This window comes from Stigmatopora nigra, chromosome 8 (assembly GCF_051989575.1).
Source record: "Stigmatopora nigra isolate UIUO_SnigA chromosome 8, RoL_Snig_1.1, whole genome shotgun sequence".
Lineage (NCBI taxonomy): Eukaryota > Metazoa > Chordata > Actinopteri > Syngnathiformes > Syngnathidae > Stigmatopora > Stigmatopora nigra.
In genome coordinates, this window is record NC_135515.1 from 12072747 (window position 1) to 12085463 (window position 12717).

Sequence of the window (12717 nt, forward strand, 5' to 3'; positions counted from 1 at the left end):
ATTGACCACAGATGACTGGGGTAGGCTCCGCACCCAACCTGTCGCTTTTGAGCTACCACTACAGAAAATGAATGAATGATATGAAAATGCATCTATCCTCAGAGCTTGGTTTCTTTTGTTTCTGTGCTGATTAATTACATTTACTTGCTGCAGACATAGGAACCTGATGGTGTAGTGTAGGGGTCGCAAACACGTGGCTCTCCGGCCAAAATGAATGCAGATCTTTGCTTATCATATTTTGGATGTACTGTGCCTGTTTGCCTAATTTCATGTTTCTCTTATTTTTATTGTCTCTTAATACACACTGAAAATGACCAAGGCCCATTAAAATCAAATAAATTATATTTAAAAAATAATTTGACAGATTGGACATAGTGTAGCTCTTTTTCTCAGTTTAAAATGTTGGCTCTTTGTGTCTAACTTGTAGTGGTTTACTGTACACCCAGTGGCAGCGTAATAAAGTAAAACAAACAAGGCAGACGATCCGACAATGACTAACAAACACACGGGGTTTAGATAGACAGACAAGGAAGGGTTGATTACAGAGTACACGCAGCTTGTTACGGGAGGAAGGGAAGCCTGGAGGGACTCAAGAGGAGAAAATCAAATAAACCCACCAAAACCCCAATCAACCCTAACAAGTAACCTCTGCAACCCTTGTGAGGATGCGTGGTATGGATGATAATGAATAAATACTGCAAATCCTGAATCAACCGGTAGAAATTGGAAACAAGTTTGTTTTGTTTTTGCATGCGTTTGATTTTGAAAATGCCAAATTTGATGTGAAGTTGTCATCAGAGAAAAATACTACATACTTGTTTTCTACACGTTTCAGTACAAATCTTAAATAATGAAACAAAATAAAGATACAGTGTCACATTTATTTACATGATCAACATGTACTAAAACAAAAAAAAGATTGAAAACTGCTTCTGATTCCAATCAAAGAAGGCAAAAATCAAATATAGATGATTCAATCAAGTAAATTGGCCATAATGCTTGGTTCTATCTACTGTGAAGAAGTGTACTATGAATACTTAGTAGCTCCCTTTACTCTCTTCTGCTTGATCCTCTCCTTTCTGATGTTCTTCCCCCACCTCAGATTAGGCCTGCTGACACGTTTTCCTCCCCCTGGATGAAGTACATCTTGAGTCTTAATAAGGACCCTTCTCAATATGATTTTATCTTGACTTTCAGAAAGCTCACAGGTCCAGTTATCAGAGCAGGCAGAAGAGGATGAGGTGGAAGAGGATGAAGGGGAGGAGGAGAAGGAAGATGAAGATAAGGTAGGATAATTTGGGGAGAGTCGGGCCTCTGACAGCATTCCAACTGGATGGTGCGTTGCAGAACTGTGGTCGCTCATTGCCCTCTGAAAGACAGATTTGGAGGTGTGGTGGTAATGCGGATCTGGCACCCATTTAGCTGAAGACGAACCACTTTTGATGTCAACCTGAGAAAACAAAGATATTTAACGTTATTTCTCCTACTATAAGTCTATTAACCATTGTTTTATTTGTCTTGGAGGAGCAGAAGCATGTCCCTGCCCAATTTAGTGAGAGAAATACACTCCCTGACTGAGTAGACAGTGAATCCCAGGGAACATAAACCATAACTCTTCATTCACACCCAAAGGAAGGGTTATTTAGACTTAAGAAGCGGGTCTAATGAGTATGTTGTTGTCTTGTGAGTGAGAGGAAGTATGAAGTTTTACACCCACGTGCCCATGAAATTTTACAAAGCCTAAAACCAAATTGTTGAAAGATTAAGGGAAATTTAGAATGTCCAATCAGCCTATCGTGCATGTCTTTGGAATCTGGGAGAAAATCGGATAATATGCAAAGTCCCTTAAAAGTATCACATTTGTACTCCTTTTAAAACCATGAATATGGGGGTCAAAATTGTAAATCATGGGGCGGCTTATGCGCAAGAAATTGTCAAATCCATGAATTTAAGGCAATTTTAAGGGTCTGGCTTATACATAGATCTCCTCAAATGCAAGTAAATACAGTTTATTTCTTATATATTGGCTATTTATGCATTACTATTTATTATTTATCTGTTCTTATGTTTGTTGTTGTTATTTGTGCACTTCCCTACTTATTTATATTGTTGACAATGTATTTATTTCTTATTTATTTGTTCTTATCTGTTTGTTTGCTATTGATATTTGTGCACTTCGTGGTGAAGCTTTAAATCTAATTTGGCTTGTATAATGACAATAGAAGCATTCAGTTCAATTCAATTCGATTTTTTTCTTTTCTGTCTTGTAATACAGTAATAAATTCAGGTTTTTAGATTGCACAGCCTAACAGAAAATACTGTAATGTAACGTGCGTGTCGTTTTACCTTAGCAGTTTTCGTCGTTACACGGCTAGATTGGACCAATTTCGGAGGCATGACACCTTAAAAAATAATATTAAAGAACTACACTTTTTTTTTTTTTATCTCACAAGATATGAACTTTTTTCTGCATCACTGGTCCTGGTAGGGAGAACGTAACATTTGACGTCAAAAGGAAGGACGTCTGTATCGTGTAACTGTAAAAGAGTTAAAAATAGAGCAATCTTTGAATCCCGAATTGGTCCTGCCGCCTTCAACCACGAGATTTACAGAGGCGTAATGCAAATTAAAAATATTATAAAATAACAAAGCCCTAAGAGTTTTTCAAATTAATTTATTTTTGAAGTTTTTTTTAAATCCACTTTTTCGAAACAAAATTAAATCTGTTCAACTATTCATTGGCAAACATTGCAGCATCTCTCAGATAGGAATTATGTCAGCTTTTGAGTTTAGAGCAGTGATCACCAACACGGTGGGCTGTTATAAAAAATAGTTACAAGTCTTAAGGCATGTTTTTACAGAGAATTCTGAAGTGATCAATTAAAAGTGGAAACCAGGGTTGTCAAATTATATATATTTATAGTCCTTTACTGCAGACCAAAGTTGTTTTGTTTTTTAGTTGAGGCTACTCGCTAGTATTTTGAAAAGTGCACTGACGTCACAGCCTGGAACTGACGTTGATGTTATTGCACGGGTCGTGAATGAAGCAGTCATGTGACAGCTGCTGCTATTCCCACTCCGATGCTCTGAGCGGCGAGCTGTCGTCAGGAACAAACTTAAGTCTCTGCCCCCTTTTAATGAAGTCCAAATAACCCACAAGCCAAATTTTATGTTTACCGGCGCCGACAAACACCACTGCTTTTTGCGGGTTAACCGGGAAGCCGGAGTGTAGCGGACGCTGCCATGGGCTGTTGTTACAGCAGCGACAACGAGACAGCAGACCAGGTAGTTAGCATATTAGCTAGCTAAAACTAGCTCAAGAGATTTTTGTCTGCGACCGTGAGTGCTAAACTTACCCCAATGACTTAAAGGGCATTTGATTAGGAATGTCAGCAGGTTTGTGTCTACTAGAAGATCGCGATTCACTTGTCTGAACATTTTAAACCCATTTATTATGTTTAGTGAAGGCCTACAATGGGACAGTAATGATTCCAGACGACGGAAATGACAACTGTTTTATATGGAGAGGTCTGTCACGAGTTACCTGGCTCAAAACCTTGTAAAGAACAAAGTTAATATAGTATAATCCATTTGAGCTACAAGGTGCGATGGAAAAAGGAACAGTCATTGACAAAACACTCAAGTCACGAGATACATATAAGTTCCTGATTTGTGTTGTACATTTGTCGTGTGACTAAAAATCTAAAGCAAGTTCAGGAAACGTGTCTGCTCTTTTTAAGTATAGTCGGCATTATACATTACAATCGAAATGTAATTTATTAGAACTTCTAAACAGAGGTGGGAAAGTATTCAAAGTTGTTCGACATTTTCATAAGTTTCTGAACAGGTTTTGATGTTTTTTTTTGTCTCAAATTCCCTTAATGTGACAATATAATGTATTTTTTAATTATTTTTTTCTATAATCTCGCATGCCATTTTACAATTTTCCATGGTCAATCTATTTTTGGGCCATATACCTTGTTTCTGGAATAGCTGAATTATGCAGCTAACTGGATCCAATTTAAATATCAACTATTAAATTTCAACTCTGATTGGCCGTTGGTGAAATGGGTTAAAATGTCAAAATCAAACAAATTCCCTTGCCAACATGATACCAGACAAAAAAAAAAACAACCTACAAAGATGTCATACTTCAGCCAGGGCACATACCATTTTGGCTCATGGTAGAAAGACTTCAAAATGGTGGCAGTTGTCAGAGCTTTTTCATATTTCAGCAGCGCAGGGCACATTTTCCTTTGGTTTATTTATTTTAAGACATTAATAAATCATTTACTTATTATTTTCTCTCATTTTTGTGTCTTTCCTCACATCTTTCATACAAAATTGGGACACTTTGACCAATTCTAATGAGTTTAATTGGTATTTGTGTGAGGACCGTGGACGAATTAGAGAATTTACATATAAAGTACACCTCTACTCTACTAATCAGTTACGAAAAAAGTCTTGGAACCAATTAATTTCGTAAGTAGAGTTACGACTGTATATGGAAAACAATGTTCAAACTATCATCTCATCACGTTTACTTGTTCTGTGGTCTGTACGTAGGAAGTTCCCCAACCTTTTTTCCCCTGGTTTGATCATGTGACCTTTCACATGATGTGATTGATTTTATGTTTTTGCAGGATAATGAACGCAAGCCGCTCATCACCCACCCGAATCCTGTCAGCAAACCCCCAAATGGCACAGACTGGATCACCCCATCGGTCCCCTCGGCACGAACAGATGAACAGGCTCTTCTCACATCAATCCTCACCAAAACCGCACAGTATGTTTCAGGTCCCTCTAACGATTGATTCTCTCGGGAACCACTTAAATCAAACTTTCTTTTGTGACCTATAGGAACATCATCGATGTGTCGGCAGCTGACTCCGTCATGATGGAGCAGCATGAATATATGGACAAAGCTCGGCAATACAGGTATGGTATTCGCTTGTATACTGGTTTCGCCTCTTGGGAAAAAGTTATTTTTGGCTTATTCCACCCATTTAAGGAAGCTTTTATTTCACAATAAGGAAGTCCTCTCTGAGCTGATATTCCTGCAAATCAGGAATTGACTATTTTAATGGTAAATTTGGATTTGAAATGCTTAACCTGAATTGTTGAAATCCAAATCCTTATTCAAATAATGTCATTTAGAATTCTATGGATTGGTCTGAATGCCAAATCAGAAACTGAATATTATGTTTTATTTAAAATGTAATATATTTGTTTGAAACTTTGCTAACAAACTTGAATTAAATTCTCTTTTGTGCTTAGAATTCAGTCTGCATAAATTAGCAAAAAGTAATCTTTTTCACCAAATCTTTTTTTCATCGATGGCCCTTTTCATTTCATTTGATAATTCCCCCACCCAAAAAATGGCACCAAAATTCCTTTTGTTTGTTCTTGTCCCTACCAGATAAGAAATTGGAGGCTTATTCATTCATTTTCTGTACCACTTTTCCGTCCAAAGGTCACTGAGGGTGCTGGAGTCTATTCCAGCCAACTAGGGGCAGTAGGGGGGAGGCACCCCTGAATTGGTTGCCAGCCAATTGCAGGGCACAAGGAGACGGACAGCCATTCTACCATTCATGTTATTAGACTTTTTCAAATGTATTTTAATTTAAAAAAAAAAATTGTTATATGAACTGGAGTGCCCACACAAAACTGACTTGAGTTTCTCGTTATTTCTACAAGTCAGATTTTTCTCTGATGGAGTGATTGGAACAGATACTTTATCACAAAAACATTCATGAAGTTCGGTTCTTCTATGACTTTGGGTGAACAGAAAAAAGTGATAAAATCTGCTGGGTCAAAAATATACATACAGCAGTGCTAATATTTGGTAACATGTCGATTGGCAATTTTCTTATTAGGTGCTTTTGGTAGCCATCAACAAGCTTCTGGTTGTATCTTTGACGACTCCTTGACATAATTGGTGCAGTTCAGTTAAATTTGATGGCTTTCTGACATGGACTTCTTTCTTCAGCATTGTACACAAGTTCTCAATGGGGTTTAAGTCAGGACTTTTGGAAGGCCATTCGAAAACCTTAATTCTAATCTGATTTAGCCATTCCATTATCACTTTTAATGTGTGTTTGGGGTCATTGTCCTGTTGGAACACCCAACTGCACCCAAGACCCAATCTTTGGGCTGATGACTAGGTTATCTTGAAGAATTTGAAGGTAACCCTCCTTTATCATTATCCCATTTACTCTCTGTAAAGCACCAGTTCCATTGTCAGCAAAGCAGCCCCACAGCATAATATTACCACCACCGTGCTTGACGGTAGGCATGGTGTACTTGGGGTTAAAGGCCTCATCTTTTCTCCTCCAAACATATTGCTGGACATTGTGGCCAGACAGCTCAATTCTTGTTTTGTCTGACCACATAACTTTCCTCCAGAAGGTCTTATCTTTGTCCATGTGATCAGCAGCAAACCTCAGTCAAGCCCTAAGGTGCCTGTTTTTGGAGCAAGAGCTTCCTTCTTGCACGGCAGCCTATCAGTCCATGGAAATGCAAATCCCGCTTGCCTTTGGACACTGACACCTGTGTTCCAACAGCTCGAATTTTTTGGCAGATCTGCTTTTTAGTGATTCTCGGTTGGATCTTCACCCTACTGACCAATTTTCTCTCAGCAGCAGGTGATATCATGCATTTTCTTCCTGATTGTGACAGTGACAAAACAGCACCATGCACTTTATACTTACAAACTATTGTTTGCACTGTTGCTCTTGGGTCATGCAGCTCTTTTGAATTGGCTCCAAGTGACCTTCCCGATTTGTTCAAGTCAAGGATTCGCTTTTTCAGATCCATGCTGAGCTCCTTTGACTTTCCCATTGTAGCATTTGTGGGCGGTTGCATCCAATGAGCCCTATTTAAAATGCCTCAGAAGTCACCAGCTGTAGACATAATCACTCACACGAAGTTGAGAGGCCATGCTATGAAGCCCGTTTCACTGACACAACTTTCTAAGTCACCAAAATTGCTAATTCGTGTTGCTGTATGTATATTTTTGACCTAGCAGATTTGATCACTTTTTCTTGTTCACCCATAATAAAGTCATTAAAGAAGCAAACTTCATGAATCTTTTTTTGTGTGACAAAGAAGTATCTCTTCCACTCACTATCAGCGAAAAATTAGAGTTGTCGAAATAACTGGAAACTCAAGAGAGCCATGACATTATGTTCTTCACAAGTGTATGTAAACCTTTGACCACAACTGTATGCAAGAGGGAATCTTGAAACATGCATGTTGTGAGACAGCCAATTGAATTGAATTGAATGTTTTTATTGTCATTACCGGAGAAGTGAGAATCAATGCATCCGCGACAATATTTTCAAAATAAAATAACGGATAAGGAAATGAATTTGCTTTCTGGGCGATTTCGTAACTTCGATCTTTTTCGTATTTCGAATCACTCATTTACACATGAAAAAAATTGCAACCTAAAAAAATTATACCTAGAGGTATTTGTAAGTAGAGGTATAATTGTATATTTAATTGAATTTGTTTTCTGCTTTCAGTACAAAACTTGCTGTCTTGAGCAGCAGTATTCCTCAGAAGAAACCCTTGGCTCTCCCCTCCCTCACCAGCCAACCCCACCAAGTGCTAGCCAGTGACCTGGTGCCGTATTCGGATGTTCAGCAGGTATTTATCATGCTTTTAGTCATTGTTTTCGAATGTGGAACCAAAAATAAACCTGTGAGATGTTTTTTGTTTTTTTATTTGCTTACTTACTTTTTCTTTTCAGGTATCCAAGATAGCAGCGTATGCCTACAGTGCAATCTCTCAAATCAAAGTGGATGCTAAAGAAGAACTAGTAGTACAGTTTGCCATTCCTTAATCCTTGAACTCCAGTGTCATTTTTACCATTCGGCGTGTCTGTCCCTGTTACTCATGCGTCCACGCCCTTCTCTATGCCCAATTATGAAATTGTTTTTTTTTTTGCTTCTTGGCTATGGCTCTAAATGCAACGAAAACATACAATGCAACGTATCACCACAATAACCATATATCTTCAGTGTTTAAAATTGTAGCTCAGTGAAAAGTTATTTTGCAATATAAAACCAATCGATCTGTCAATGCACATTAAATTGGCTAGCCTAGATCAAATAAATTTCAAGATCATTCATAGATCCTTCAAGTTCTTTTTTTTTTTTTTTTTAAATAACCTGAAATTCCTTTTTATTTTTTTTATATGCACATGAGTAATATAACATACGAAGCAACATGTGTTATTGGTAACCATAACTTGCAAAGCAACACGTGTTATTGGTAATCATAACACACAAAGCAACACGTATTATTGGTAACCATTTCCACTTGAGGCTACTAGTCGGTACCTTTTATTTCTGTAGAGGGAAATGACTCTGTTTTCTTTCCACTGGTTATATAATATGCTTCACTGTTGGTATAGATTGGAATCCCATAATGGCTGTATTGCACTGGAGGCCTATGATTTTGGGATGGGGATTCCCTATGGGATGTAAGGGCAGGTGTGTAGTTTTTTTCTTTGCCTTTGTACAGAATTCTCTGGCAAATTCTGACGAAGAGACAACCATTTTTTTTTAACCAATAACACTTGAGGGCTCTGCCAGCTTTCAAGCTAAGCTTTTTGTTGCCGATTGTAATATGAGTGCTTTTGTTTGGATTAGTTGAAAACTAACCATTGTAGCAGTGTGGGGAGAGCATTAAAATCCATTTCAACCACAGATCAAAGAGCTTTTTGAGATTATTTATTTTGTGTCTTTAATTGCGCTTCAAACGACGGAGCAAGGAAATGGGCAAAGAGCTATCAGATGCTCTAAAGGGATAGATATCGTGTAAGGCAGAGTATTTGCCACACGTGTCGAGCTTATTGCAATGAGTTTTTTTGGCATTTTTCCCCTGTTTTTGTTGGTTCTCTATGTAATATTACTACCTGAAATATATTTGTAATCAGGCAAGGACCCCAAAAATGTTGACCCTATTTTTGTTAATTAAAAAATGTCAACTTCTGTGTTTGATTGAGTTTTCAGTGTATTTGTCCAAAAATAATTCTTGAATTTTTAAACAAGAAGGTATTTGTCAATGAGCCTCATACTTCTTTTAATAAATGTCTTGCAAAATGCCAAATCATGTGATTACTGGGGAGTAGGGTATAAATCAGCTAAGATTGACATTCCGGTCCACAACATAATTCAGGTTCCGGTCCATAACAATAATGGACATTTTTACAAAAGAAACAAAATTAAACAGGGAAAATAATGGTTAGATAGTATTTTTGTCTTAATGTCCAATGAGATGTTTATAGCATAAAATAAGTTATTCACTGAGCACTATAAATTCATTTTTCTTGATCCTCCATTCACCACCAAAATAGAAAAGCAATGTAGTTTCCACAGTAGTGTGTAATTGGTCTCATTAAATGAGTCTTTCTAAAGTTCCACAATTTTTCAGGGTGTTTAGCAATCAAAAGTAAATGTATGTATTCGCTGCATTCTTAAAAATAGCTTATATTGATGATCATTTTGCCACACTTGGTTACCATAAAAATACCACAGAGTATATAATTATTGATTTTATCTTCAAACTGCACAAGGGACTAAAGACGGAAATTACCCTTCAGCTATAATTTTACATATTTACATATATAAGTTTATTAACATTTATATGTGTAAGTTCAGGGGAGCCTGGCTGCTCGAGTGGTGATGAATCAGTGAAACTTGGTTGAGTCTATCACAGAAATTCTTCCTGAAAATATTACAAGATCCGTAATGAATAAAAAATAATTTGCATGGAGCTAGTTTTCACTTGCTTGTGAAGGTCTTGTGAAGGTCTTGTGAATGGTACGACTTAGTAAAACTGGCCTGTGAGGATTCATTCATTCAGTCATTTCCCCTTGTAGAAATAAAGGTAATATCCAGTATCTTCAACTGGAAGTGATCACCAGTGACACTTGTTAGTTCTTATATGTAATATTAATCATATTTATACACCGTGAAGATATATGGTATTTGTGGTTCCATGTTGTTTGTATTAGTTGAAAATTAACCATTGTACCGTTGTGGGCAGAGCATTAAAATCCAATTGTATGACCAAAGATCAACGGATTAAATAATTTTTTGAGATTTACTTGATATATTTTGTACTAAAATGTAGTGTGCTTGATCAAAAGGGAACAAGGAAATGAGCACAGAGTTGTCAGATGCTCTAAATTAGAGAGATCTTGCTAAAATGGGTATTTTGGGCACACATGTCAAGCTTTTAGCATTTTCCCCTGTTTTTGTTTATTATAATAGAAACTCATTTCAAATATATTTCAGATAGTATTATATCTATCATAGAAACTTTCTTTAATATGTAACTCTACCTGAAAATATATTTGGAATTAGACAAGGACGTCAATATGTTCACTCCATTTTTCTTTATTCATTAAAAACTGTCATCAGCTGTATTTGATCACGTTTTCAATGTATCTGCCCAAAAGGAATTGCTGATTTTTTAAACTTATACAAGCTACTATTTGTAAATGAACTGCATACACCTTTTAATAAATGTGTAAAAATGCCACTACTTACACAGTCACTTAAATGTTTCTTTATTTCTTTTGTGTGGGCTGTTCTTGTGCCCGATTTGTGCCAGGTCTCGTTCCTGAGGGGTCACAACACTGAAGTCTAATGTCTTTAATTGAGGGAGAACTGATATCACGTGATTCCTGCAAGGCACAGGTCCACAACATAATGGACAGTTTTACAAGAAAAAAATCACATCGGGAAACAAAATTGTGTACTTTTAATTTTTTTTTAATCTCAATGTACATTGAGATGTTTCTATAGCATAAAATAAGTTAGGGCTATAAATAAATGTATTGTTCTCTTGTATAAGGATGTAAGTAAATTGTGTTTATTACCTGTAGGTCTTGTTTGTTTCAATCATATTTCCATGTAGAGTGATGGTGTGCAGATGTGAAAGACTTTGGAGCTTGTCTACCTCTGACAGTTTGAAAATACGGTTACCGTGAAGATACAACACCCGTAGATGAGGCAGTTCACACAGAACCTAAAAAAAAAACATATAAGCCCATACTTTGTGTATTACTTAGAAAAAGCAGTCCCGAACGTGTGTGCATTTACAAAAAGAGCTCACTTTGTCGATGTTTGTGATACGGTTGAAAGAAAGGTCCAACCATGCGAGCTGTGATGGTTCAGCCAAGAAGTGGCTGATAGTCTTGTGAAGGTCACAGAGGTTTGTGATCTGGTTGTTATTAAAACGTAGAGAGCCACTTTTGAACTTTCCCAATGAGTTTATCTTTATAGGCCTCAGACCAATGGTAGGTTCCTCTGACTGTGCATCTGAAATGTAAATAAAAATGGCATTAAGGTGGTGTTTCAGTTAGTTTTTTTTATTTATTGTCAGAGTCTATCCCAGCTGACTTCGGGCCAGAGGCGGGGGACACCCAGAATTGGTTGCCAGCCTATTGCTGGGCACAAGCAGACAGACAACCATTTGCACTCACACTCATACTTAGGGGCAATTTAGAGTGTCCAATCAGCCTACCATGCATGTCTTTGGAGTGAAGGAGGAAACCAGATAACCCAGAGAAAACCCACGCAGGCCCAGGGACAACATGCAATCTCCAACCAGTTGGACCGACCCGGATTTGAACCAAGGACCCCAGAACTGTTAGGCCGACATGCTAACCACTCAAGCCGCCAGGGGGCCATATGTGATTTGGTTAATTCACAGTGCAATGTAAAGCTAGAAACAAAAAGGGGAATACAAAAAAGAATGGCCTGGATGTGTTGAAACAAAAGAAGTCCATGTTAAACTTGAAATATAAATATAAGAATTAATTATTTTACCTGCCAAATTGATGATGCCTTTGAAAGATAAATCTACTGGGGCCCCAAACATAATCATAATTCGCACACCTGAGATCAAAGAGACATTATGAAGTTATTTTGAGTAAGAAATGAGAGATCAAAGAGACATTATGAAGTTATTTTGAGTGAGAAATGAGAATTCCCAACGATCATTGTGCCCTGCTGGACATTTCCTCCATGTTAAAAAAGAAACGGAATTTACGTGCGTATTGTTAAATCACCATGCTTATTTTCCACATTTTTTTAATTTCATCTACTCATTTATTTTATTGTCATCTATATACTATATAATCCTCACCCCATTTCACCACGCTCAGTTTTTAATATTACTGGTAATTCAGGTTTGAGTCCAACACTTACCTTCATAAACAAGAGTCTGTTTCCATGGTAACGTATAATTAGTTTTATGATTTTTTTTTAAAAAGTACAACATTGTTTCAATGAATAAATATCAATCGAAAGTAAACGTATGTATCTGTGGCACTCAATACAAACAGTTTATGTTTATGATAATTTCGCCACACTTTGTCTACTATAGATATCACATACGTGCTAGATCCAAAGATCTAAATCGGTGGCGTTTGTATTCAGCGGCCATATCAAAGCAGAAGACTTTAATTGTAAATGCTTTTAGCAGTTAACTTGGGGTGATTTTGCTTAATGAAATGAGGACATATTGATTCATTGTCATAGTTTTGTTTGCTTTATATATATCCTCCCCCAATTCAGTTATTTCAAAGTACAGACGGATATAAGAAAAGTGCAGTTCCTATTGGCTGACAGCAAACATTACATATCTAGTTCTAAATGTAGTATTTACAGCCTTTCATCCAATCGTAGACGTTTAATT

At 37.0% G+C, this 12717-nt stretch overlaps 2 protein-coding genes and 1 long non-coding RNA gene across 5 annotated transcripts; 1 reads left to right on the plus strand and 2 right to left on the minus strand.

Moving 5' to 3' along the window:
* Positions 1-326: 326 nt before the first annotated feature.
* Positions 327-2726, minus strand: LOC144200725 (uncharacterized). The gene is made up of 2 exons (XR_013327181.1): positions 2347-2726; positions 327-1450 (listed from the first exon to the last, which is right to left on the minus strand). It is a non-coding gene; the product is annotated as an uncharacterized LOC144200725 (long non-coding RNA).
* Positions 2727-3013: 287 nt separating this feature from the next.
* lamtor1 (late endosomal/lysosomal adaptor, MAPK and MTOR activator 1) lies at positions 3014-9012 on the plus strand. Its single transcript, XM_077723007.1, has 5 exons — positions 3014-3285; positions 4644-4786; positions 4861-4938; positions 7527-7650; positions 7754-9012. The coding sequence occupies exons 1-5, from the start codon at positions 3244-3246 to the stop codon at positions 7844-7846; spliced, it is 480 nt and encodes a 159-aa protein (XP_077579133.1). The 5' UTR covers positions 3014-3243; the 3' UTR covers positions 7847-9012.
* A 1381-nt stretch (positions 9013-10393) lies between these two features.
* lrrc51 (leucine rich repeat containing 51) lies at positions 10394-12453 on the minus strand. Of its 3 annotated transcripts, none has more exons than XM_077723004.1 (5): positions 12228-12449; positions 11847-11915; positions 11131-11336; positions 10895-11043; positions 10394-10699 (listed from the first exon to the last, which is right to left on the minus strand). In XM_077723004.1, exons 1-5 carry the CDS (start codon positions 12298-12300, stop codon positions 10567-10569), a joined length of 630 nt encoding a protein of 209 aa, XP_077579130.1. In that variant the 5' UTR covers positions 12301-12449; the 3' UTR covers positions 10394-10566. The 3 variants fall into 3 exon arrangements, with proteins under 3 accessions (XP_077579130.1, XP_077579132.1, XP_077579131.1); XM_077723006.1 differs by lacking the exon at positions 12228-12449 and adding an exon at positions 12166-12220; XM_077723005.1 differs by lacking the exon at positions 11847-11915 and having other exon boundaries at positions 12228-12453.
* Positions 12454-12717: the final 264 nt, after the last annotated feature.

Coding starts and splice junctions, on each gene's coding strand:
- lamtor1 (XM_077723007.1), top strand. CDS start 3,244: ATGGGCTGTTGTTACAGCAGCGACAACGAGACAGCAGACCAG. Junction 4,787..4,860: donor ATCCTCACCAAAACCGCACA/GTATGTTTCAGG, acceptor TGTGACCTATAG/GAACATCATCGATGTGTCGG. Junction 7,651..7,753: donor CGTATTCGGATGTTCAGCAG/GTATTTATCATG, acceptor TTTTCTTTTCAG/GTATCCAAGATAGCAGCGTA.
- lrrc51 (XM_077723004.1), bottom strand. CDS start 12,300: ATGTTGTACTTTTTAAAAAAAAATCATAAAACTAATTATACGTTACCA. Junction 11,916..12,227: donor ACAGACTCTTGTTTATGAAG/GTAAGTGTTGGA, acceptor CTTTGATCTCAG/GTGTGCGAATTATGATTATG. Junction 11,044..11,130: donor GTATCACAAACATCGACAAA/GTGAGCTCTTTT, acceptor TTTTTTTTTTAG/GTTCTGTGTGAACTGCCTCA.